The sequence below is a fragment of the Spinacia oleracea genome, chromosome 6 (genome assembly GCF_020520425.1).
Source record: "Spinacia oleracea cultivar Varoflay chromosome 6, BTI_SOV_V1, whole genome shotgun sequence".
In the NCBI taxonomy this organism is placed as follows: domain Eukaryota; kingdom Viridiplantae; phylum Streptophyta; class Magnoliopsida; order Caryophyllales; family Amaranthaceae; genus Spinacia; species Spinacia oleracea.
Genome location: NC_079492.1, coordinates 764,593 through 792,576, shown reverse-complemented (window position 1 = coordinate 792,576; position 27,984 = coordinate 764,593). Strand labels below are relative to the sequence as shown.

Genomic DNA, 27,984 nt, shown 5'->3' with positions numbered 1-27,984 from the left:
GCATGGCCGTACTTTTCCGCGAGGTCGATCTCGAATTCTTGTATGAGATCTGGTTTGCGAGCAGTTTTGTGTTGTGCGACATGATCATAACGGTAATGGTGGTTAGGGAAGACGTTGGGGTATGCATTTGGTGGAAATTCCATTTTGCAAATGAAATGCTTTGTTGTGAAGAGATGTGAAGAGAGAATGAAGTTTTTGAATATCTCCCTCATACTAAGTGTTATTTATAGAGGATTTGATGTAACGGTCACAAAACTGCCACCTCTTCGGTTTTATATTATTTAGATAATCAACCGTCACAATATAGATAATCAACCGTCACAATATACTCACACTTACTGACGCCAACATTTACACTTAAGAAACCTTATATCTTCTTCAAACTTTATATCTTCTTCAAACTGCTGACCTTTGTTGTCAGTTATGATATTCAATTCGCGCGATTTTCAACCTAATACGCTTTAATATTTCATTTCAGCTTTATTAAAGACCCCCAAAGAAATTACCAGACAGCGTCCCTTCGTTACACTAAATGTTGACGAAAAGATAGGATTGTCGAGTATTAAGTAGCCCGTATGAAAATTATTCGTAGTCGAGTACAAAGGCGTTTATCGAAAATTACAATAAAATTACCCACAAATGGTAATTACACAATATGGTTCATTAAATAGTTGCAAACACTTAACATACTTGCAATCACTTATCATAAGACACACTTACACACATCTGCAAAGCCTAATTTCATAAACAGAAAGACGCACTAACATTACACAGTTGTACACAATGACATCAATTTTTAAAATAACATTTACAACTTACACTGCGTCACACTAACTTACTATTAATATGTACTACTTATAATGCTTCACACCTTACTTTAGCAAACATACGGAATTGCGTTAACGAAGGGAATAATCAGTCTCACGGAGCAAGCGTAGGGGACTTGATACGCTCAATTCCTATATTAAGATCAATCACCCTTTGTTCTGCGTCGTCATATTGCTCAATGATTTCTTTCATATGTTCACAATGATCCCCATGACCACCGATACGCAGCGCCTGGTGTAGCGATGTAAAGAAATGACGTTGCATGGATTTGAGTCGATGTATATGTTCTTTGCAATTTCGTATCCCATTCTCCATTACCTTGTTCATTTCATCAACGCCTTGCTCCACATCGTCATACCTCTGTAGCAAATCTTTGAAAAGGGTCTCAGCCCGATTATTCCCTTCCCACCTCATTCTTATCATTGTTGATTTTATGCAGTCACGTTGAGTTATTTTCGCTTCCTTGATTTGTTGCACCTTTGCATTAATTTCTTCCATGGCACGTTCTTCCGCCGTGGGTCTATGAGGGACGCCAGACCATCTTGAGTTTGCGGGAGATGCCATTTTATTATCGTATTTCTCCAATACATGCACTCTATAAACGTGAATGTGTTCTCCTATTTATAGAAGACGATCCCTGGGTCCGTCCTTATCCAAATAATGTGGAAATGAATAACTACCTTTATTATTATAATGAAACCGCCTTTCTATACGTAACTACCCATCGGGGGTATGGTGCGCAATTCCCGCCTACAAAACTTAAAAACTACCACGCCAAGTTTGTCATTGTCTTATCCCCATGAAGTACCATTCCCAAGGTTATGCAGTCTCAACCTCCTGAATACAGAGTCCCAAACAATCCACACTCTCAACGATTGTTTATTAACTAAACCTTTTGTATAACACATATATGTTTCATGTATTTATGGTCCAGGTGTGATACGGAGTATTTATAAGTGTGTATATAAATAAGTTTGTATTGTTTTGTTTGAGTACATACCGGTTTAAAAAGTATACGGGAATATATCATCGTATACCAAACCTAGGTAATTGGTAGTTTGGGGTTCCAAACGTAAAGATTTGAAGTTCATTTACTAACTTACGTAAAAACGTTGGGAAATGTGAGTCACATTAATTACTTTCAACCACTGTAAGTAATGGCTATCAACTACCTGTTCTAGTATAACTTCATTTAATCTTCTCCCTTTAAACAAACTTATAGCCATAAGTGTTTTCCCCCTCACTCAAAAGCCAATTTCTCATTACTACCTTTTAGCATGAAGAAACTGAAGTCGATTTCGAGTAGGGTTGCGCAAAACCAGGTCTCTGGGACTTGCCAAAATTACCTTTCACATCCAAATTGCGTTCTTTATTTCAATCCACCAAAATCAACAAACGTCCTTGAGTTGGACTACAACAACACCTCGTACTACGTCGACATGGAAGACTTAGAAATGCTTTTTCCGTTAGATGAAGCAATTAAGACGGACTTGAATTTTCAAGTTAATGCTGTCATGGACAAATTGCCGTACACCCATGAAAAGTTCCCTTGTGCCATCATGGCAACAACTGAAGGGAATGCTGCTGCAGCTCACCGTCCTTTAATCAGAGACCAACCGCACATGCATTTGGGCTTCTGGAGGTTTCTCGACTGGTGCTCCAACCAACTGAGGGAACAACTTGACTGGAAGTTGTACCCAACGGAGCTTCTTGCAGTCGTTGACCCCGTCCCAGACATAGATGTCCAGGATCTACCAATTTATAACATCCCCGCCTTCGACGCACACATTTTCATTGCATCCTACTCAGACACTATTCACATTATGAGGGCGGAGGATTTTTTCTACAGCCTAAATGTCAGAGTTAGCCGGCGATTTTTTTGGGGCATGTCACGTGCCTACACAGACATTTCTGTTGAGGGACAAAAGAAATTCGAGGGGGTACCAAATACGATCCCACGCGGTTTGATTGTGTCAATATGGAACGCTAAGTCCATGACAAGGCCATCATTCAAGGCGACATTCTTGGAACTGTTTGCAACCCACCACCCGGCTCTGTTGATTGTCACTGAAGCCAGGATAAGCGACGAACACTGTCAGGAACTGATAACTACCCTACCAGGAAAGTACGAGAGTGCAGTGTTCGATAACATAGATCAGTGTGGAGGGGTGGTTCTTATGTGGCGCGTTAACGATCTATTCGTATCTTACAAAGAAGATGATTCCACGGCAGAAAGCGGGTTGTTTAACTTCACATTTGAGGTAAAAAGCGTACAACACCCCTCTTTCTACATACTCTACTTAGATTAAATGCCCTTTGAAACGACATTGATGACCTTTACATGAAATTTGACCTTAATCTGAGAGTTTAGTACCGTAATAAGGTCGAAAAGGGTTCCATTCCCGTGCATGTAGTTGTACCTTTCTACTACTTTTCTTAATAACTTTTACGAATGTGGTACCAAACACAAACTACACTAGTATCATCTTTGCAATCCACCTTCATATTTCTGGACACTTTTACATTGTGCGATGGCCTCTCCAAATTAATGTTGTGGGTAGGTAGCTAAGTAAGTACAAGAGTATATAAGTTCAAATGAGGACGCACCCAATTATATTCAATACGTTTCCTAATTCGACGTCTACTATGTAACGCATACTTACAATTTTGTGTACAGCCGGTGGTTTACGTGTCAAGAAAGAAAAAAGTAGCCCGTACGTCGGAGTTGGGTCTATGAAGATGGCAAGGATTGAGGGTGAGTCAACTACAACAATTATAAACAACTAGGGTTCTTATTATATTGGTTTGTATTCGTAGTTGGCTATATTCTTATAATCAGTGTTGTGTAAGCTGAAGAATTAAATTCCTTAAGTGTTGTATTATGATATATAATGTTAGAATTTGTATTAAATTGAACAAGGTTTAGTTATTATTAATGCTAGACTATCATGACAAATGTAATGTTAATAACATATTAATTGTGAACTCATATAAATTCACATAAAGTACGAATTGGCTATTTGGTACTACCGTGTTTACCAAATACCAATTACATAGTCCAAATTGGCTATTTGGTACTACCTTGTGAACCAAATACCGATTACATAGTCCAAATACCGTCCTAGGGCCTTACTGAAAACGACAAAGAAATACAAGCTTTTGGGAGAATTTTGCAAACCTCATAGGGCTAAAGTAATAACACTTTCAGAATAAAAAACATAAACTTACCGAGGACACACCGATTACGTAATGTTTGTGTATCCCAAACCGCATCATTTGGTACCCATATTAGCGAAGTGTAGGTACCAATTAGCATCAAATTTCTTCACTTGCGTCGCTGTTAGAACTATCGTACTCATCAGCTGAGTCAGGGTGAAAGTACACCATGTCCTCGTCGTGATAATATATCTTAGAACTTCTCGAAGCGTAGGCCAGTTCCATCTGCTGATCGTAATGAGCAGGGTAGTTATGCGTAGAGTAAAAAGGGTTTTCAAGGAGTAAATCCAACTCACTCATCGTCTCCAACCCATTCAGATCTATCATTTCGTTCTTGAAATGGAGGTAGTTGTCTTCATCGTAAGAGAGGTAGTAAAAAAGATCCTCGTTTCCGAAATTCATCCACTCGAACGTGGTCTCCCTTTCTTTGAAACCCATGTATTTCCGACCAAGCACTAGTAGGCCGAATGGACCCGACTCTGTCTCATGTACCTGTAACCTGTAATTGACCTCATCCAACCACCCTTTCAAGGGCTTGAACATCTCAAAGAATTTGACAAGGTAGCGGTAGAAAAGATCATTTTCCATGCACTTAAGGATGATTTTTTTAAGTTTGTTCAGGTTAAAACTAAAAGCCATCTTATACGAATCTAGTAAGTAATATAAAAAACAATACGCCTCTTTCCTGAAGCGTCTTGCACTAACTATCTTGAGAGGTGTGAGGTACGACCATTTAGGGTTGAAGTCTATTCCACCTATGGCTTCATCCCCGTTCCTGGACACAGCTGCCAGAAGGTGGGGGAAGACAAGGCTGTCAGCCCTTTTACGTACCGTGTGGATCCCGACGACGTCCTTTACGTCGCGTTGGCCGGAATCAGCCATGACCTTTAACACTTCGTCACTATCCATTACCTTGGCCTTTCCCTTCTCCCTGGCTGTATACCTCCTAGTCCTTGGTGTTTCTTCCTGTTCAGCTGCCTTGCCTTTTCCATGACTGCAAATATATTTACACAAATGTACCATACCAAGCGATTTAGTACACACTCCGTATTAGTAAAGTACGATCGACATTAATAAACTAAAATAAATAGATGTCAATGGTGTAATATAAACATAAACACAACAAAAAAGCCGTATTTATCACATATTTGTCTTTAACAGAACAAGGTCATACATTAGCAGAAGTTACCTTTTATTTTCTTTCCGAGTAGGACCACCCGCCATGACTGGAAGTAGTTTCTTGTTAAATCTCTATAGAAAGTTGGATGCAAAATGAAATAAAACCTAGGAATGCCTCATTTTAATTATAGAAGTACAGGATAAGGAATGCAACAATGAATGATTACCTTTGCTGGTGGTTGGGGTTTAAGTCCAAGTACAACTTTAGTAAAGGGTAGTTGGCGTAACTAGAGTATATTAATGAAAAGACATAAAATAAACTTACTTGTGTAATGTACTATTCACAAAAAATACGAGGAAAAAATACAAGGTCAAAGTATCTGAATTTGTATTGTTTATGTATTATAAAAATTTTAGGGGAAATGCAATAACTACAACGTACTTTAACACCAACGTCCGTAATTAAAGTTACCAGTTGCCCTATTTATCACTAACGACTGACTGACTTGAGGTCCTCCCCTACAATCAAACCCGAAGTCCCCCTATACTGTTAATCAAAGGAAGCCTAATGCCAAAATCACCAACCCAAAACGTTTTAAAACAATGTGTAAGCAATGAAACGTCCCCAACCAGGAACCTCCTATATCATCCTCGCGAAGCAATGTACTTCTCCCCGGCTGCGGGTATGCGATATGAGTTGGATATAAATCGGACCTTTTACTTTCAGACCTATGACGAGATCATAGGGGAAGAGGAGTGGAACCCCGTTGATAGGGACACTATCGTACGGGCAATATTTTCAAAAACATCGGACAGAGAAGAATTTCCCGGTAGGTTCATGGTAACGGAGAACAACCGTGTACTACCATTCCACCTCCCCACTCCCGAAGACTCGGGTGGTCGTATTCCAGCTGGTTTGTTAGCTTACATAGAGTGGGAAGCTAGGAGTAGGGCCGAGTTTGAGGCGTTTGAGGTAATCCCTTATAATTACTTACCTTTCATTGATCCCATTCCAGTACTACATATTGACCAAACACCGGTATACACTGTACCAATAAAAAAAACCCCTATATTTTTTGGTTCTTACACCGATGGACTTCATGTCATGAAAAACTCTAACTACATTCACTCAATTGACGTTGATGTCTTCTACCGTGAAGGGAACCTGTATAAAAAGGGTTACCACCATATTCACCTGGGATCAACAGAACAATACGTCGGTCATACAACACCGACACTACTGGCAAAGGGAATGTTAGTGGTCATTTGGAATGCTAGAGGTGTAACCAGGCCTTCGTTCAAGGAACACTTCTATCGCATATTTTCCCAACTTACACCGTCCATTATCATCGTGACCGAGTCAAGAATAAATGAACCTCAACTACTGCTTATCGCACAAACACTGCCTGGGACGTACCAACACGACTTATTCGGTCCCGAAGGACGAGCCGGGGGTGTTGTTATGTTCTGGTCTGTCAACCAAGTCCAGCCATCGATTACGTACCGGCATGATCCCGTTTGTCAAATGGGGGGAGCAAAACCTAAACACCTTGCGTCGTTACAATTTCATGTAAGTGTCTTCCGTTTTACATAGACATATAGTATGACATAAGGTTCCGAACGACGGTTTGGTACAAAAACAATAACTACATGGTGTACCAAACCATTCAGTTTCGGCCATGCATTTTCGATCCATATAAAACTGATTTGACTGAGAAAAACATGTATTTTGGGGTATTACAATACCAAACGAGGGCATACAAAACACCAAATGTTGGATAGTGTACAAATGGGGGTTACAATGGAGGAATGTATGTTTGTGGTTCAATGTAGCTCAATAATGTTTGATAAAACATATAACAATTTGTTCCTTTTATTCGTACGTAGGCTGTGATCCCGGGAACGACTTCCCGAGCAAAACGACGTCTATTGATGTGCTAAGCGTTGCAGACGGACAGATCCAATGAAAGGTAATATTAGATTTCCCTAATCAATATTAGATTTCCCTAATCCATAATAACTAAAAACAGTCCCCCAATTAACGCGAACAAAACTTACGGGAATACGACACACTGATGTAATTTACATACGAAAGATATTTTTTTTTTGGTTCTACTACAGGAGTTCCCACCGCTTTCGGCGAGGTAATCTCCCGTGGGAGTTTGCATGGGTACCTCGATGGGCAGCATCCCTCCCAGTTGAGATTTTTTCCATTCCCAAGGCTCGAACCCGAGACCTTGGTTAAGGAGCAAGAGGCCCTTAACCACTCATGCCAACCTCAATTGGTATTGATATTGATGAGATTGTCCAACTCTTAAAATACGCTTTTTATTGATTATTACGATCTTTTACAAAGGAAACGTCGATTTACTTTGGGAGGAGAAAATACACAAAAACTATAAGACAAACGACGAATAATTTATACAACATCCAAATGCTTGATTCAATCTTGTCGAGGCGGTGGAGGACGCGGTCCAGCCCAACATCAACAAGACGCGATGGCAGCATGTTTTCCTCTGTTATTAAATTGTGATCTTCAACCCACCGGAACCACCCACAAAATCGACATTTAAAATATAATTTGTGTGGATTTGTGGTTGTCTGTGAAATCCTTAGTTAAGTTATGCAAGTGATGCATGTTGGACAACTGATCGTCTCGCACCAGAGCATCTTCCGGCCATCTACGCATCCCACGTTTGCCGGCGGTGACCTTAGGGAATTAGAACTATGAGACATTAGCCGGCGTTATTTGATTTTAAATTATTTAACATGAGGTAGGATGTGGCCAACTTCTTGTGGCTTATATAGCTGTGGTGGTCAAAGTCAAAGATTCTTTGACAAGCTTCCAAAACTTTTGAAATTTTACTGAAGGAGGCGGGAAAATTCCCGCTCAATGTTTCAAAATAATTTTGGAATTCTCCTATTACTACGTTGTTTGGGATAGGCCATTTCGTACGTTTGGGAACTAAATTTAAAATTAGTTCTTAATGTAAAGTATTTGTTATTGGTTAATTAATCGTATTGGTTAATTAATCGTATCGGTTAATTAATCGCATTGGTAAATTATTCGTATTGGTTAAGGGACTGAATGTGTACCCGGTCGAGAAGTCGCCCAAATATCATTTGGGTGTAGGGTTGAAAATCTAACCAATGACAGAATAAACCCTTAGTGGTGTTAAGAACCCGATAGTTGATTTCAAAAATCCATTCAATCCGATTACCTTAGATTTACCTAATCCATTCAGTTAGGAGGTAATTATCATTTTATAACCACATATGTATATAATTATGTAGTAATAGTCTTACTAAGTGTATTGTATGGTCGTATGCGTACAGATCGTGGTCATCATGAAATCGTAAAATTTCAATTTCCGTATTTGCATAAATTATTAACACTTGATATTTTGAATATAAATATCAGGATAACATCATCGAACATCATAACATACGTAAATTAAGACAACCATGTAATCTTACATTGTTATATTGTTACGTAAACACATCTTATTCTAAGACGTGAGAATTTTTCAATTTTAAACACATATTGTAAGACATAAACACATTATATTGTAAGACGTACACAATCTATTAATGAGGTACTAATACTAATAAAAGTTCACAAATGTAATCATTACATTTTTTTTACTAATATTGGGTTTGGAGTCATTTCAAATATGAGTTAACAATGTTCGGACATCCTAGTGTCGATTAGGTCACGGCAAATTAAAGACCTATAATATCCGACTTTTAACACATTCAAGTACCCTACACCCTTTACCTTCAAACATATCACTAACTTGTACATAACCCTAAATTCCGATTCTTAGTAGTCTACTGTTCCATACCGACAATATGAGTGTGCCAAACTACTTACGATAACGAATCCACATTTTCCTAAATTTCAATTCTTAGTGGTCTACTGTTACATACCGACAATATTAGTGTCCTACAAGTCATAGTAACTAACCCTAAAATCCGATTCTTAGTAGTCTGTTGTTCCATACCGACAATGTTAGTGTCCCAAACTACTTATGATAACGAAACCACATTTGGCTAAAATCCAATTCTTAGTGGTCTACTGTTACATATACCGACAAAAATAGTGCCCTATACAAGTCATAGTAACGACAACACATAACCCTAAAATCCGATTCTTAGTAGTCTGTTGTTCCTTACCGACAATATTAGTGTCCCAAACTACTGAATCAAACGAAAACATCACCAAAGTCGGATAACTTGTGTTCAACATTCAACTATTGATTTCACTCAACAATAAGAACAATTATGCAGATAACGTTAAATTGCAGTAGTTTGCATTTACTGAAAAAAGTACTCTGGAGCGGTACCAAGTAATAAGATCAGTAAACCTGGTGGTACCAAACGACGTAATAACTTTTAAACCCACCTAGGTTGTTAGGAATTTATTTCACTACGTTTTTTCACCGACAACTTTAGTGTAGTATTCACTTCCCTTTATAGTTGACAACCTCCTTCCAGTGGGGACTCCTCAAACCAACCCACTTGTTTCTCCTTCTAGCTGTTCAAACCCTAATTGTTTCCAAATTCTCCACCGGCAAACCTGCCAAAAATGGACAAAGGCAAATCTATCCTTGTTTGTGATAGCAGCCGAACACTACTCTGCCACCCAAAAGCCATAATGTACTTCGACCAGCCAAAATCTTCAAACGGGCCTGAATTGAACTACAACACCACTTACTACTCCATCGACGTCGAAGACGCAGAAAATGGTCTCCGTGTGCCGCACGCAATCAAAACTGACCTGAATATCCAGCTTTATTGTGCCGTTAGTAAGTTGCCTTACCACCCTGTTATGTTCCCTTGTTCTGTGATGGTCACCTCTGCAGGTAAAATCCTGCCTGCACACCACCCTTTAATTACGGACCACCCTAATATGCATCTTGGGTTTTGGGCTTACTTAGATTGGTGTTCCAACCGGCTTGCTGCACAAGGGTCGTGGTTGTTGTACCCGAACAACCTCCTCGCTGTGGTAGACCCTAGACCAGCTGTAGTTGTGGACGACCTCCCTGTGTACAATTTCCCTGATTCAAGGAGCCACGTTTTCATTGCATCCAACGCTCATGCTATTCATGTTATGAGTGTGGAACATACGTTTACTGGGGTGGAAATTACTGTTGTTCCAAGGTATTTTCAGACCAAACGACGGGCTTACAATGAGGTGTGTTTAGAGGGAAAGACTATGGTTGGGACGGCGGTTTCCGCCTTCATACCACGAGGTACGGTGGTCGTTGCATGGAACGCCCTATCCATGAGCAGACCCTCATTCAGAGCCACCTTCTTTGAGATGTTTGCAAGGCACCATCCATCACTCATGGTGGTTACTGAAGCCCGAATAAGTAACAACGACTGCAGGGAGCTAATTAGCAACTTACCAGGAGAATATCAATCCAAATGGTTTGAGAATCAATGCGGAGGGGTTGTCCTTATGTGGCGGGGAAACGACTTGTTACCAAATTACAATGAATCTGATTTGGGTTCGGCCAACCTCCTGTTTACTGTCTTATTTGAGGTACTTCATTTAATTTCTTATTTCGGTTCCCAACGCTTTGTTTTACATCGTCTGGTACTTCCATTAGGGTACCAAACAGGTATGCTTACTGCATTGGGTTGACTCCATAGTACCAAACAGGTGTACATAGTACTGCATTACAATGCATACCGATATTTTATGGGTGAGTATGGTACCATTATGGGTGAGTATGGTACCGCTACCGCTGTTATTATGTCTCATACGAACTATGTAATGTAGAAAATTAGAAAACATTTTAGTTGATTGTAATGGTTTATTTGATTTATGCAGTCGGTGAAGCTCCAGAAGCAACCACTTGCGCGTAAACTGGAACTGTAAGCGCCGGAGTCTGGAGTTATTATACACAATTTTCCCCATCAGTGTGTGTGTTGTACTTATTATGTAGGGTTATACACAATTTTCCCCATCAGTGTGTGTGTAGTACTTATGACGTAGGTTGTTTTGTACCTATAGTATAAGAACTTAGTTAGGTACTAGCTTAACTACGGCGTAGTATTTATCGGCATAGTATTCATCACCATGACGTATTTAGTTATTAGGTTTGGCTAGATTTTTCTATCCTACTTCTATGGCGTAATAGTAACAGGTAAGTTATTTGTTGTTGTTCAGACATTGCCTACCTTTATCTCGTCGGAAATGTAATAGGTGTATTTTATAGTTTCAACCTAGGCGGCGCTGCCTTCCATGTAATATTTTGCGGATGATGCTTTTCGTATTAGTAGTCTTATTCTTATTCTTCATACGTATTATTCGTCTTTATTTTTTAAAACAAAGTAACCGCAAAAACACTAACACAAAACCGCAAAAACACTAACACAAATACTGTTAAAAATAGCAAACACGAAGTAGGGTACCAAATTACCGAATTATACATGGTTTAGTACATAGCAAACTCGAAGTAATTCAGAGTTCTGTGTCAATTATGAAAATTCAGTTTACGAAAGTATCTAAAGTAACCTTATTTAAGTTACGACATCCTGTAAACCCCAAATTGGGTTACAAATTGAATCATATGGTTACAGAGGAATGCACATATGGTAACACGCCATAATTCAGACTTATTGGATGGAAGTCAATCAACTTCAAATAACGTACCACAAAGGTAGATTTATTGGGTGGATTTCACCATGGAAATCAATTCTAATTCTTCGTAAGGTCATGACAACCGAGCAGGTCTTGAGTGAATACTAGATTACCACTGGCGCCATGTGTAGAATGCGTTCCACACCCACCCTCATTGACTAAAAAACCCGGATTGGACTGCAACAAGTGTTTAGTAGTTGGTTGATAACTACGATGATCCCCATGGGAGGTTTCGTTCACAACCTGGAAACTATGCCGGTGCTGGTTATGATTTGCAGGCATACAACGAGTCCCGGCCTCTTGATAATTTCCACCTCTGTTGCTGCTGTTACTGGTGAAGTAACGAATGGAACCAGCATTCTGGGACATTTGCGACATCTGAGATATTTGCACTCCACTCAAGTTTTGCGACATTTGCACACCATTAATGTTCTGGGACATGTGTAAACCGGATCGGTTTTGGGCAATTGGACCACCAGATATGTTTTGTGACATTGATATACCACAACGGTCTTGGGACAAAAGTACGTCACCACCCTCCGGGGTCATACGAATCCCACCCACAGACATGCGAATTTCTGTCTGTCCTGAGGGAAACAAATTTGTGGCAACAACTCCACTTACTCTTCCGGATGACTGTATACATGTCAAACTCTAATAAATACAAGGTAAATGTTGTTGACGGCTAATAAACATTTAATAACATGAGTGGTACAAAAGGACACGAAAAAAATCACCTGAAACTGTTGAACAGATACCCCATTGTTGTAGTTCTGCTGAGGGTATACCATAGTCCCCCTTACTTGCCCAGCCATTTGAGGCGGGTAATCAACACTATACCCCTGGAAATATCACAAACTCAAATCAATATGTGTTTAAATAGAATATCACAAACTCACAAACTCACATCAATATTTGTTTAAGTTTAATTTGCGTATGTGATTCACTCACACATTGATCGTGGGATCCCCAACCAGGATGGAAGGTGTTTGGCGGCTGCACGTAGTTGTGTTGAGGAAGGCAAGTGTTCTGACAATTGCTGGTTTCTGGAAAGTCTTGTGGTACAACACTCTTGTTTTTCCTGACTTGCTTCCTTGCGGAGTTTTTATTCTCACCTGGTTGTAAAAATCTTTTTTCACGAGTCCTGTGAGCCTTTAAACCACCTCGCGGAACAGGATCTTTAACCATAATAGGGGGGTAAGTGTGGTAGTATCATCCCCAACGCTGTTTGGAGGTTTGTTAACGGAGCCTGGTGTCGTAGGACCAACAATCGCCATCCTGTTCCCCCCGGAAGTCAGTGCACCAGCTTCGTTATCACCAAATGCTGAAAGAGCATCACCCTCATCAAGACGTAGCACAATATTCATAATACCTTCTATGACCAAATCCAACTTCTGCTCGGAAAGTGATCCACGGAGGGCAGCAGGTTCCACCGCATTCATAATCCGGTCATAGCGCTTAACTTCTTCTGTTTTCTCGGGATCATGATAAGCAACCTTCACAAGAGTGTGCTTGCGTTGTATATCTTTCCTCCATCGGTCAACTATATATCCAACAGGCACATTTTCCACATCCTCTACGTCCAACACCTTAATGATGTGCCTACACATAATGCCGTGGCACTCGAAATGTTTGCAGTCACACTTTGCAAAAGAGGTCTCCTTGTTGAACAGCACGACGTATATACGCTTCCGGCCTGCCAAAGATATTTCCTTTCTCAAGAACTTGGACCATACCCATACTTTGTCAGACACCGTATGCTCAACCTCCACATCAGAAACTACTTTCGAAGTAATAGGTGTTACGTAACATACCCGCATACATTGGATCTGGACTTCAACGAACTTCGCATCCGTATATAGTTTCTGGAACTTCCTCCCCACAGCAAACTCTCCAACCAAAGACCGAGTAAAACGACAGCAGTTCACATCAGCAGCTTTTTCATCATTGGCCCTACTTTCCATGGCCTTGCAGTACCTAGGAGCAAACTGATATAATCTCGTATTCTTCTTCAAGTACCCGTCGAAGAAACTGTTAATACTCTCAACCCTCTGAGTCGTCTGCATCCCCGCCCAAAAAATATGCTTCACATATGCAGGTATCACCATTTCTCGCTGATTATACAACCCTATACATTTAAAAAAGGTCATTAGGTAAATTAACAACAAAAGGAAATGAACATGAAAGACATTCTCACCAAAGACAATGCCATATATGAAATACCAACCACATTGCACATGTAAATCAAATTTTTATTGCAGTTTGGTACATAATTAAATGAAAACGTGTACCCATCTAAAATGTTATCGCGGTTTCGTATGATGTATACTTTATCATATCACGATTAGAATTAAAAGTAGTACCAAACAATGAAAAATACCTACTAGCCACTTGTAGCTTTCCTTAGCCTCCTTCAGCTTGAAAGTTTCCACCACTTCAGCCCAACCTTCTTCGAATTCAACAGGGGTCAAACTGTTGTATATGACATTCTGTAGGGCAACTTTTATTTGGGGAAAATCAGTCATCGAACCCAATTTTCGGCTGAACTTCTGCATAATATGCCACATACACCAACGATGTCTGGTTTTAGGCATTGGCATTGCTATTCTAATTGCCTTTCTCATCCTGGTCGGTCATAATAGCAGCGGGAGCTTTACCCCCCATACAAGACAACCATGCCCTAAAGAGCCAAACGAACGTTTCCGCGGTTTCATGAGACACTAATGCACATCCAAGCAAAATTGTTTGCCCATGGTGATTCACCCCAACAAAGTTCGAAAATGGCAACTCATACTTGTTTGTCAAGTACGTGGAGTCAAAACAAACCACATCCCCAAAGTACTCATACGCGGCTCTGCTACGAGCATCAACCCACATTACATCCTGCAACTTCCCTGTTTTATCAAGCCGGTGCAGATGGAAAATTTTTTGATTATCCTTTGTCATTTTATCTAAATAATTTATCATCGCAACAGCATCCCCATCTCGTAGCCTTAATCGCATCCTCCTATTCAAAATATTATGCACGTCTTTTTTCGTAAAACCAATATTCTCTACACCATTCCTTCTTCCCGCTAAGTTATTGAAAATCTGAGCCACAGGTGCACCTGAATCGTGATCATTTTCAATCTGTTTCAGGATTGTCTGAGTAATTTTCCTGACCCGGAACATGGAAATATGGTTGGACTTGGTAGGAGTGGGAATGTGGTTCAAATGTTCAGTAACAACATGTAAGGTTATGATACATATGACATTACATAGATCATGCGGAAACAACCATTAACCCAGGACAACATATTATTTACACATAATCATATAGCATAATTTAGATGCATACTCTTTGTTGCGTGCCCTCCCCAGCTGCGCCCGAACCGAACAAGGACAAGTCTTTAGGACTCCAAGTGTCGTCCCTCCGTAGATAGTCCACAGTACGTCCGGATCCGCCTTAAGATTGACCAACTAGAATCGCCCTTAAGGTACTAGAAAATTTCGGCACTTTTATGAGCAAGATGTGTGTTTTAATTTTCTCTCAAAAAACTCACTTTTGAATACTTTGAAACTTGTTATAAATTGTGAGCCCTAGCCTCATATTTATAGGGATATGGAAAGGGAATCGAAATCCTATTCAGATACAAATTAATTAAACCTAGAATCCTACAAGAACTCTAATTTTAATTAATTTATCAAATAGAATTAGGAATTTAATCATTAACCGAACTCTGCATGTTTTAGGAAACGTGCACGAACACAAACACTTGCACACACACGCACGGCTGCCACAATGGGCCCCATGCGTGCGCGCGAGCAGCAGCCCACGCAGCGCCCGCGCGCGCTGCGCGCTGCGCGTGCTGTGCGCGCTGTGCGCGCTGCGCAGCCTGCTGGGCCTGGCCTTGCGCTGGGCCTGGCGTGGCTGTTTGTGCGGCGCGCTTGGCTTGCTGGGCGATGGCCTGGCTTCGTGCTGGGCCTCGTCCGGCAGGCCTCGTCCGATGCTTATTCGTACGATGCGCTTCCGATTAAATTTTCCGATTCCGGAATTCATTTCCGATACGAACAATATTTAATATTTCCGATTCCGGAATTAATTTCCGTTTCGAACAAATATTTAATATTTCCATTTCCGGAATTATTTTCCGATTCCGGTAATATTTCCGATTCTGACAATATTTCCGTTTCCGGCAATATTTCCGATTCTGGCAATATTTCCATTTCCGATAATATTTTCCGATACGTACCATGTTTCCGTTTCCGGCAACATCTACGACTTGGATAATATTTATTTTTCCGATACGATCCATATTTCCGTTTCCGGCAATATCATCGTTTCCGGAGTATTCATTTCTTGCCTGTGACGATCTTAGCTCCCACTGAAACCAAGATCCGTCGATTCCGAATATTCATAGATGGAGTATTTAATGCCATTAAATACTTGATCCGTTTACGTACTATTTGTGTGACCCTACGGGTTCAGTCAAGAGTAAGCTGTGGATTAATATCATTAATTCCACTTGAACTGAAGCGGCCTCTAGCTAGGCATTCAGCTCACTTGATCTCACTGAATTATTAACTTGTTAATTAATACTGAACCGCATTTATTAGACTTAACATAGAATGCATACTTGGACCAAGGGCATTATTTCCTTCAGTCTCCCACTTGTCCTTAGGGACAAGTGTGCATTTCCTAATTCCTTTGTCGCTCGATGCTTGCTCTTGAACATAAGGTAAGAGTTGTCATCCTTATTATGTCCAGAGGTGTTCCTCGGTTTCAGAGTTCAACTGATCAAATAAACAGATAATCATAGCCTATGATTCATCCGAGCACGGCCATGCATTTCACAGTTTCTAGCTCTCCGAGTGGCCTTGTACAACTTTTAAGCATCTCATCCTGATTTATGGGAGGACAATCCCAATCTTGCGATCTTGAGATTAGACTTCGTTTGATAGGTGATTACCTGAGCGTTGCCTTTATAGCCTCCTTTTACGGTGCGACGGTTGGTCAACGTCAAAGCAACCAGTTCTCAAACAAGTAATCTCAAATCAATCAGGTATTGAGGATTTAGTGTCTAATAATTTAATGAAATTTACTTATGACAGACTTTCATCTCTTACAGTAAAGTTTCATAGGTCTTGTCCGATACTAGTCTTCCCAAAGTAAGTATCTATGCAAATGATTATGACATTGCCATGTCCACATAGTTCAAGAAACAGAACTACTAGTCATCTTGCATTCTAATCGTCTAACGTTTTCTATGCGTCCAATTTTATAGAAAACTCCGATTAGGGACCATTTTCAACCTTTGACATTCAAGTTCACTTGATAGACATTTCTTAGTCACAGGACTGGTCCTGACAGTCTATCTTGAATATATCGTCAAATTGAAGGGACTCATCATTTAATAAACCACAAATTAAATGGAAAAATGAATTCATTTCATTTATTGTGAATGATTAACCAATAATGTTTTACAAAGATTTAAACTCTAAAACTTTAAAACATTAAACAGAGACATCAAAGCCATTCTCCAATATGCTTGATTCCCATAGCTGCAGTGTGCGAGTTGTGCTTCGCCTGCGGCAGAGGTTTAGTTAATGGATCTGATATGTTGTCATCAGTTCCAATTTTGCTTATCTCGACTTCTTTTCTTTCAACGAACTCTCGTAGAAGGTGAAATCTACGAAGTACATGCTTGACTCTCTGGTGGTGTCTAGGCTCTTTTGCCTGTGCAATAGCTCCGTTATTATCACAATACAGGGCTATTGGTCCTTTAATGGAGGGGACTACACCAAGTTCTCCTATGAACTTCCTTAGCCATATAGCTTCCTTTGCTGCTTCATGTGCAGCAATGTACTCCGCTTCAGTTGTAGAATCCGCAATGGTGCTTTGCTTAGCACTTTTCCAGCTTACTGCTCCTCCGTTGAGGCAGAAGACAAACCCAGACTGTGATCTAAAATCATCTTTGTCGGTTTGGAAACTTGCGTCCGTATAGCCTTTAACAATTAATTCATCATCTCCACCATAGACCAGGAAGTCATCTTTGTGCCTTTTCAGGTACTTCAGAATATTCTTGGCAGCAGTCCAATGCGCCTCTCCTGGGTCTGACTGGTATCTGCGCGTAGCACTGAGTGCGTACGCAACATCCGGGCGTGTACATATCATAGCATACATTATTGAACCAATCAATGATGCATATGGAATCCCATTCATTCGTCTACGCTCATCAAGTGTTTTTGGGCACTGAGTCTTGCTTAGAGTCATTCCATGAGACATGGGTAGGTAGCCTCGCTTGGAGTCCGCCATCTTGAACCTATCAAGCACCTTATTGATATAAGTGCTTTGACTAAGTCCAATCATCTTTTTAGATCTATCTCTGTAAATCTTGATGCCCAATATGTACTGTGCTTCTCCTAAATCCTTCATCGAAAAACATTTCCCAAGCCAAATCTTGACAGAGTTCAACATAGGAATGTCATTTCCGATAAGCAATATGTTGTCGACATATAATACTAGGAAAGCAATTTTGCTCCCACTGACCTTCTTGTATACACAAGATTCGTCTGCGTTCTTGATGAAACCAAAGTCACTGACTGCTTCATCAAAACGTATATTCCAGCTCCTGGATGCCTGCTTCAATCCGTAGATTGACTTCTTTAGCTTGCATACCTTTTTAGCATTCTTTGGATCCTCAAAACCTTCAGGCTGTGTCATAAACACAGTTTCTGTTAAAACGCCGTTTAAGAAAGCAGTTTTGACATCCATCTGCCATATTTCGTAATCGTAATATGCAGCGACTGCTAACATTATTCGAATAGACTTTAGCATTGCAACTGGTGAAAAGGTTTCATCGTAATCCACACCGTGGACTTGCCTGTAACCTTTTGCAACCAATCTAGCTTTGAAAACTTCAAGTTTCCCATCCTTGTCCTTTTTCAGTTTGAAAACCCATTTGCTTCCAATGGCTTGGTAGCCATCTGGCAAATCGACCAAATCCCATACTTGGTTTTCAGACATGGAGTCTAATTCAGATTGCATGGCTTCTTGCCACTGCTTGGAGCTAGGGCTCGTCATAGCTTGTTTGTAAGTCGCAGGTTCATCACTTTCAAGTAATAGAACGTCATAGCTCTCGTTCGTCAAAATACCTAAGTACCTTTCCGGTTGAGATCTATATCTTTGCGATCTACGCGGGGTAACATTTCTAGATTGACCATGATTCTCACCAGATTCTTCTAAAGATCTCTGAGTTTCATCCTGAATGTCATCTTGAGCATTCTCTAGAGTTTGTTGTTCGACTCGAATTTCTTCGAGGTCTACTTTTCTCCCACTTGTCATTTTGGAAATGTGATCCTTCTCCAAAAAGACACCATCTCGAGCAACAAACACTTTGTTCTCAGATGTATTGTAGAAGTAATACCCCTTTGTTTCCTTTGGATAGCCCACAAGGATACATTTGTCAGATTTTGGATGAAGTTTGTCTGAAATTAATCGTTTGACGTATACTTCACATCCCCAAATCTTAAGAAAAGACACATTTGGAGGCTTTCCAAACCATAATTCGTATGGAGTCTTTTCGACAGCTTTAGACGGAGCTCTATTTATAGTGAGTGCAGCTGTATTTAGTGCATGTCCCCAAAATTCTAATGGAAGTTCGGCCTGACCCATCATTGACCTGACCATGTCTAGCAAGGTTCTGTTCCTCCGTTCCGACACACCGTTCCATTGTGGTGTTCCAGGAGGAGTCAATTCTGATAGAATTCCACATTCTTTCAGATGGTCATCAAATTCATAGCTCAGATATTCACCGCCTCTATCAGACCGCAGTGCCTTAATCTTCTTGCCTAATTGATTCTCTACTTCACTCTGAAATTCCTTGAATTTGTCAAAGGATTCAGACTTATGCTTTATTAGGTAGACATAACCATACCTACTGAAGTCATCAGTGAAAGTGATAAAGTAGCTGAAACCACCTCTAGCATTTGTACTCATTGGTCCACATACATCTGTATGGATTAAACCCAATAGTTCATTTGCTCTTTCTCCAACTTTAGAGAAAGGTTGCTTTGTCATTTTGCCAAGTAAACATGATTCGCATTTACCATAATCCTCTAAGTCAAATGGTTCTAGAATTCCTTCCCTTTGAAGTCTTTCTAAGCGTTTCAAGTTTATATGGCCTAATCGACAATGCCACAGATATGTGAGATCTGAATCATCCTTTTTCGCCTTTTTGGTATTTATGTTATATACTTGTTTGTCGTGATCTAATAAATAAAGTCCATTGACTAATCTAGCAGATCCATAAAACATCTCTTTAAAATAAAACGAACAACTATTGTCTTTTATTAAAAAGGAAAATCCCTTAGCATCTAAGCAAGAAACTGAAATGATGTTTTTAGTAAGACTTGGAACATGGAAACATTCTTCCAGTTCCAAAACTAGCCCGGAGGGCAACGACAAATAGTAAGTTCCTACGGCTAATGCAGCAATCCGTGCTCCATTTCCCACTCGTAGGTCGACTTCACCCTTGCTTAACTTTCTACTTCTTCTTAGTCCCTGTGGATTGGAACATAAGTGTGAGCCACAACCTGTATCTAATACCCAAGAAGTTGAATTAGCAAGTATACAGTCTATAACGAAAATACCTGAAGATGGAACGACTGTTCCGTTCTTCTGATCTTCCTTTAGCTTCAAGCAATCTCTCTTCCAATGCCCCTTCTTCTTGCAGTAGAAGCATTCGGATTCAGAAGTGGGTTGACTGACCTTCCTCTTTGCAGAATTGGCGCCAGTTTGCTTAGTTGGGCTGGCCTTGTTGCCACCTTTCTTAGCATTCCTCTTCTTTCCAGATTTCTTGAACTTGCCCCCACGCACCATAAGCACATCCTGCTTATCACTTTTGAGCGTCTTTTCAGCGGTCTTCAGCATACCGTGAAGCTCAGTGAGCGTTTTGTCCAGACTATTCATACTGTAGTTCAGTTTGAACTGATCATACCCGCTATGAAGAGAATGGAGGATGGTGTCTATAGCCATTTCCTGAGAAAATTGCTGATCCAGCCGACTCATATTCTCAATGAGTCCAATCATTTTGAGAACATGTGGACTTACGGGCTCGCCTTTCTTAAGCTTGGTCTCAAGAATTTGCCTATGAGTCTCGAATCTTTCGACTCGAGCCAGATCTTGGAACATGTTCTTCAACTCACTGATGATTGTGAAAGCATCTGAGTTGATGAACGTTTTCTGCAGATCCGCACTCATGGTGGCGAGCATTAGACATTTCACATCCTTGTTGGCATCAATCCAACGATTGAGGGCTGCCTGAGTGACCCCGTCGCCTGCAGCTTCGGGCATCGCCTCATCCAGGACATACTCCTTTTCTTCCTGCATAAGAACTATTTGCAAGTTCCTTTGCCAGTCAAGGAAGTTTTTCCCGTTCAACTTCTCCTTTTCGAGAATTGATCGAATGTTGAATGAATTGTTGTTTGCCATATTAAAAACTACAATTGAAAAGAATAAACAAATAAATAACCATTCACAGTTTCTCTTAATAAACTTAAACTCTAGCATACATGCATAATTCAATGTTTATTAAGCATTTTATTCAAGTTATGTGTTCCGGCAGGTGTGAATAAAATGATTCCAAGATCCTAAAATCATTGAAGAACTAAGCACAGTTTGTCGACTTAATCCTAGAACATCTTAGGTAAGCAAAAGCCTTTTGCTAATAGTCTAGAAACTATTCTTGGTTGATAGGTACGTCTAAGAACTTTATTAGGTAAACCTATCGATTTTGCCACGACATAAAAGGACTCTTTACTTATATCGTTGAGTTTCACCAAAACTAACATGTACTCACAATTATTTGTGTACCTTGCCCCTTTAGGACCAATAAGTAACACCTCGCTGAGCGAAAACTATTACTAGATTGATGTAAAGGATATCCAAGCAAGTGTATATTTTGGCATGGCACCTTTTAACTCAATTTTTAAGTTTGGAACTTAAAGCTCTTACTATGTTGGTTAGATTTTAAGTGAACTAAAATCCTTAATCATGCAACATAATCAAGCTTTTGATCTCATGCATTTTAAGACATATTTAAAAGCAATAAATAACTTAAAACATGCATAAGATATTTGTGATCTAGTATGGCCCGACTTCATCTTGAAGCTTTAACTTCAAAATCCGTCTTGAAAATCTCCGTGGGAGGCACCATTTTCTTCAAATAGGATAAGCTATAACTAATTACAACTATTTGATGGTACGCAGACCATATTTGAATTGAAAAATAACTTTGGTACTTCAGACCAATTACATTCAAATTAATGGTACGCAGCCCATATTTTCTATCCTATTTGGGCCATACTAGTCACTTCATAACCTGCAAAACAGTACATATACAATATATACCATTCACCCATTCATTATCATGAATGGCCCACATAGCTAGTTAGTAAAACACATTATGCATCACGTAAACATTTGCAGCAATTAATCAAGGGCACCAATAATCTACCAATTATTCAGTCCTTATTAATTCTAATCAACTTGTTTTAACCTTAAGGATTTGTAGACCTAATCAAGAGTTTATGACTAAAAAGCGCTCCCACTTAAACCAATAAATTTATATGCTTTACTAATTTTAAACATAAAAATGTATTTCTAGTCCAACCGGAAACATACAAATTTAATTAAAATTTAAAGCTCATATCAATTTATAATTGAATCCAAAAGTTTAATTTAATTTCAGTCGTATTTAAATTAATTCATGATTTTAATTTTAGTAAAATAATTAGAATAAATAAAATTTATTATAATTACAATATTCAAAATTAAAATCCAAGAAAATAATTTAAATTATTAATTTTAAAATTAATTAAAATTACGTGAACTGAAATTTTCAAATTAAACATTCAAAACGATCTTTAATCGTAACGCAAACACCCTACGCGTTGCACGCCCATGGGCCGCACGCACACAGCCATTGCTGGCCATGTGCGCGCAGCCCATGCGCTCGTCGCATAGCTGCTGCATCTCCATCGCAAGCCTCCGCACGCACTGGTGCTCGCTGCGCGCGCCAGCGCTCATCGCACGCGAGCTATCGCTCGCAATGCGCGCGCGACATCGCTCGCTGGGCGCGCGACATCGCTCGCTGGGCGCGCGACATCGCTCGCTGTGCGCGCGAGCAATGCTGGGCGCAGCGCTCGTGGCACGCGAGCTTGCGCTCGCTGTGCGCGCGAGCAATGCTGGGCGCAGCGCTCGTGGCACGCGAGCTTGCGCTCGCTGCGCGCGAGGCTGCGCGCTCTTGTGCGAGGCCGCGCGCGTTGTGGCGCAGCTCGCTTGCTGCCCACACGCGACTGCCTTGGCTCGCCCTTCGCCCATGCCCATTCGTCCATTGCTCGTGGCACACGACACAAGGCAGGGCTGCTGCCTTGTGCTCGTGCACTACGCCCTTGCTCATTGCATTCGTGCCGCACGGGCGACGAGCTCCCTTGCTCGTCGTCGCATGCCCGCATTATACAACACCCCTTAAGGGTAACACGAAGCGTCCATTGCTTCGTGCGTGCAAGTTTTATGAACGAATCGCATAAAAATTTAAAATTTATATTTAAAATTAATGACAAATTAATAAATAATATTAATTTCATAATTTTAGGGCGAAAAAATCGAAAATTTATTATCCAATTGATTTCCGATTGTTATGGATTCAAGTCTAGGTCATAAAAATTTAAAATTTATCATAAATTTACAATTTTTATGGTGGTTTTTAATCATAGGTTTCTAATTAAATTACAATTAATTATGAAAATCAAATTAATTCTAAATTATTCTAATTTTCAACAAATTAATCATAATTACAAATTAGATTGCATAATTAACAAGACTAGGCATTCAAACTTGTTAAACATATGCAGTAGGTCAATCAAAAATTCAAGATTTATCAACAAGAATCGCAAATATTTAATTTAACATCTTAAATTTACGAAATTTTGCATTCGAAAAACTAAAACCTTCGAAAAGTCATAGTTGGGCTTCGAATTTGAGAATTCTGAGTTCGGCAGAAAAATACTCTTTTTGTCAAAATTTTAGAATGCCTTTTACATGCGGAATTGACACAAAAATCACTCAATTCGGATGAGTAACGAAGAAACTGCCGAAAAACTGCGTACGTATAATTAAATAAACGCAATTTGCAATTAATTAACAATTACGAAAATTAATCACCCCTTTTAATTCTTGCAAATTTGTAATATTTAACCATGTTCATGCAATTTAGATTATGAAAATAATAAGGGGCTCTGATACCACTGTAAGGTTATGATACATATGACATTACATAGATCATGCGGAAACAACCATTAACCCAGGACAACATATTATTTACACATAATCATATAGCATAATTTAGATGCATACTCTTTGTTGCGTGCCCTCCCCAGCTGCGCCCGAACCGAACAAGGACAAGTCTTTAGGACTCCAAGTGTCGTCCCTCCGTAGATAGTCCACAGTACGTCCGGATCCGCCTTAAGATTGACCAACTAGAATCGCCCTTAAGGTACTAGAAAATTTCGGCACTTTTATGAGCAAGATGTGTGTTTTAATTTTCTCTCAAAAAACTCACTTTTGAATACTTTGAAACTTGTTATAAATTGTGAGCCCTAGCCTAATATTTATAGGGATATGGAAAGGGAATCGAAATCCTATTCAGATACAAATTAATTAAACCTAGAATCCTACAAGAACTCTAATTTTAATTAATTTATCAAATAGAATTAGGAATTTAATCATTAACCGAACTCTGCATGTTTTAGGAAACGTGCACGAACACAAACACTTGCACACACACGCACGGCTGCCACAATGGGCCCCATGCGTGCGCGCGAGCAGCAGCCCACGCAGCGCCCGCGCGCGCTGCGCGCTGCGCGTGCTGTGCGCGCTGTGCGCGCTGCGCAGCCTGCTGGGCCTGGCCTTGCGCTGGGCCTGGCGTGGCTGTTTGTGCGGCGCGCTTGGCTTGCTGGGCGATGGCCTGGCTTCGTGCTGGGCCTCGTCCGGCAGGCCTCGTCCGATGCTTATTCGTACGATGCGCTTCCGATTAAATTTTCCGATTCCGGAATTCATTTCCGATACGAACAATATTTAATATTTCCGATTCCGGAATTAATTTCCGTTTCGAACAAATATTTAATATTTCCATTTCCGGAATTATTTTCCGATTCCGGTAATATTTCCGATTCTGACAATATTTCCGTTTCCGGCAATATTTCCGATTCTGGCAATATTTCCATTTCCGATAATATTTTCCGATACGTACCATGTTTCCGTTTCCGGCAACATCTACGACTTGGATAATATTTATTTTTCCGATACGATCCATATTTCCGTTTCCGGCAATATCATCGTTTCCGGAGTATTCATTTCTTGCCTGTGACGATCTTAGCTCCCACTGAAACCAAGATCCGTCGGTTCCGAATATTCATAGATGGAGTATTTAATGCCATTAAATACTTGATCCGTTTACGTACTATTTGTGTGACCCTACGGGTTCAGTCAAGAGTAAGCTGTGGATTAATATCATTAATTCCACTTGAACTGAAGCGGCCTCTAGCTAGGCATTCAGCTCACTTGATCTCACTGAATTATTAACTTGTTAATTAATACTGAACCGCATTTATTAGACTTAACATAGAATGCATACTTGGACCAAGGGCATTATTTCCTTCACAACACTCTTCACAACCCATAAATTCTCTTTGGTCCGAGCCCCATATAGCATAACAGGGCAACTACACTTCTTCGTCTTCCTCTTAAGAATTGGTTCCTCTGCGCAGGTAACTACCCTGCCATTCACCATCCGCCGGTATTTTGGCCTTCCATGACACTCACACCGCCAAACATAGGTCCTCAGGGAATTCGATTTGCCCGTTTCACTGTCTTTCACCCCGCTCTTATTCCCTCCCATACACACTACACCAAAACCTTGTTGCTCCCCATAGGATCGAAAATAGTTATTCAATGCTTCCCAATTAGCAAAAGACATTCCAACAGAAGGGGTCGATAGAACGGGACCTTTGTTCCGCTTCGTAGGAGTTGTATACAAATCTGCGTTAATGGTTGAAACCCCATCTCCATCACCAGGGCATCCAATGTCTCCATCCTCCATACAAGTAGTGTTTCGCCCCACTCCCATTTCTCCGGATTCATCATAATTATCATCATTAACCTCATTCAGGTCATCATCATTTTCAATACACAATTCTTCATCTAATTCATCTCCTTCATCTAATGCTTCATCATAATCATCCACAACATCATCCTCGTCATCTTCCCAACGTTCTTCACCAACTTCTACCTCCTCAACTCCACCATCTTCAGACTCTACACCATCACCTACCCCATCATCTTCGTCAAACCCATCATCACTACAATATTCCCCTACATCATCCAACAACTCTTCCTCCCCATCCAATTCAAGAACCTACATAATGATATTTATTGTGTTTAATTTGGAGTATGGTACAGGATTCCGATACCAAACCTTAAAAATGTTTACCAATGAGTTCGTGTTCCCCATTGCCTTTTCCTCTTTTAACAAAATGTTTTCCGTAAATTCACAATTTATCAATAACAATACCCTAAATTTTATTCCAATCATCGTTGAGATCCTAATTATTATCCCAATCATCTTTATCCTAATTTTTTTCCCCATATTTCGTAACCAAATTCAAACCGTAATTTCAACATTACTCAAATTTATAACATGGATAATTAAAAAATTCATACCATAACTAATTCTCAGTCTCTACTCACTGAATTGAATGACCTCGTTTTAATAAAATTTTCGACATTATTTTTCCACTAATAGTTGAATGCATTTATTGTATGAAAAAATGAAATGTTTGGTTTATTTACAACTAATTACGGAAACTTGGAAACATACCTGGTTTAATTGCAACCTCCTTTTGCTTCCAACCACTCCTTCACCCTCCTTAGAAGTTCTCATTTCCGGCGCCTACCAATTTTTGTCCAACTTATCCACGCCTACTTCATGACAAACACCATACACAAGGTGAGCCCAGCTTCCACATTCGAGGGCTTCATTCATACGGATTTCAAATTTTTAATCAAACAAACCAGATCTGAAAGATAATTATGAAATTGGGGGAAGAAATTAAACAGAATAGAAATTAAAGTTTACGAAAAAAAAATTATGCAAATTATTTCACCATTTTTTCCGCCTAATTTTTCAACACTGACATTGGCGCAATTGGGGGAAATTTTCACTCTCTCTCTACAATTTCACCAAAATATCATGGCGCTTACATTTAACCCCCATTTCCTTTTTCTTTTCTAACTTTAATGACCCCACTTCTGATTTTAGTATTATTCTATTGCTAGTATACCATTTAAATGGTATACCTAGTATACACAAAGACTTCCTCCCACCAGTAAGGTTAAACTAAAGTAATCAGACTTCAATTTTAGTTTTTTTGGTCTTGTTTTCACGTGTAAAAGTAAGAGGAGCAAAGAAAGAAAAGGATGTGGAACCCACCTTTCATTATCATACTCTTCCCCTTAAAAAAAAGAAAAAAAAAAGAGGGGAGCAATTTACGTGACAGGGAGAATTAGAAGGGAGAAGACAAAGTCTCATGGTCACCATCAATCATCATTTGTCAAATAAAAAAAATAAAAATAAAAGAGAGAAATGAAATGGGTACAACAACATGGAAAAGGAAGAAAACAAAAGGAGTGTGGGCCCACTGTCAACCATCATTCATCATTCTTTTGTTTTAATTTTTATTTATTTATCGTTTGTATATGTTACCCAGTTACAAAGTCTACGTGAAGAATAAACAAGAGTAACTCAGTTTTTTATTTATGCTGTCATGCGTTATATATATATATATATATATATATATATATATATATATATATATATATATACGGACCTCCATTTCTTCGGGAGATAGTTCAGATTCAGACCCGTCGACGTAAATATCATCAAAAACTGTCTGTTTACCGACATGCTCATCATGAGAGGGCCTGTTACAGACAACTTTGCTCGCTAGTTTGTCACTTCTGGCACTTTGGAAGACGTTTCTTTAGGCTGACAAGATGGTGCGGAACTTTTGGGTAGCCTAACTCTAACCCTATGAGAGCCAGTTGTAGACTTGGCAGCTTTGTCTTTCGA

The 27,984-nt window shown here is 39.8% G+C and overlaps 1 protein-coding gene across 1 annotated transcript; it reads right to left on the bottom strand.

Moving 5' to 3' along the window:
* Window positions 1-14,422: 14,422 nt before the first annotated feature.
* LOC130462507 (protein FAR-RED IMPAIRED RESPONSE 1-like) lies at window positions 14,423-26,796 on the bottom strand. Its single transcript, XM_056830882.1, has 3 exons — window positions 26,734-26,796; window positions 25,519-26,271; window positions 14,423-14,944 (listed from the first exon to the last, which is right to left on the bottom strand). The coding sequence occupies exons 1-3, from the start codon at window positions 26,794-26,796 to the stop codon at window positions 14,423-14,425; spliced, it is 1,338 nt and encodes a 445-aa protein (XP_056686860.1).
* Window positions 26,797-27,984: the final 1,188 nt, after the last annotated feature.

Excerpts from the sequence above, each read along its gene's own strand:
- LOC130462507 (XM_056830882.1), bottom strand. The coding sequence starts at position 26,796 with ATGAGAACTTCTAAGGAGGGTGAAGGAGTGGTTGGAAGCAAAAGGAGG. Across the intron at positions 26,272-26,733 it reads GGAGGTTGCAATTAAACCAG|GTTCTTGAATTGGATGGGGA; the intron begins GTATGTTTCCAA and ends ATCATTATGTAG. Across the intron at positions 14,945-25,518 it reads TATGGGTTGTGAAGAGTGTT|ATTGAAAATGATCACGATTC; the intron begins GTGAAGGAAATA and ends ATCCTGAAACAG.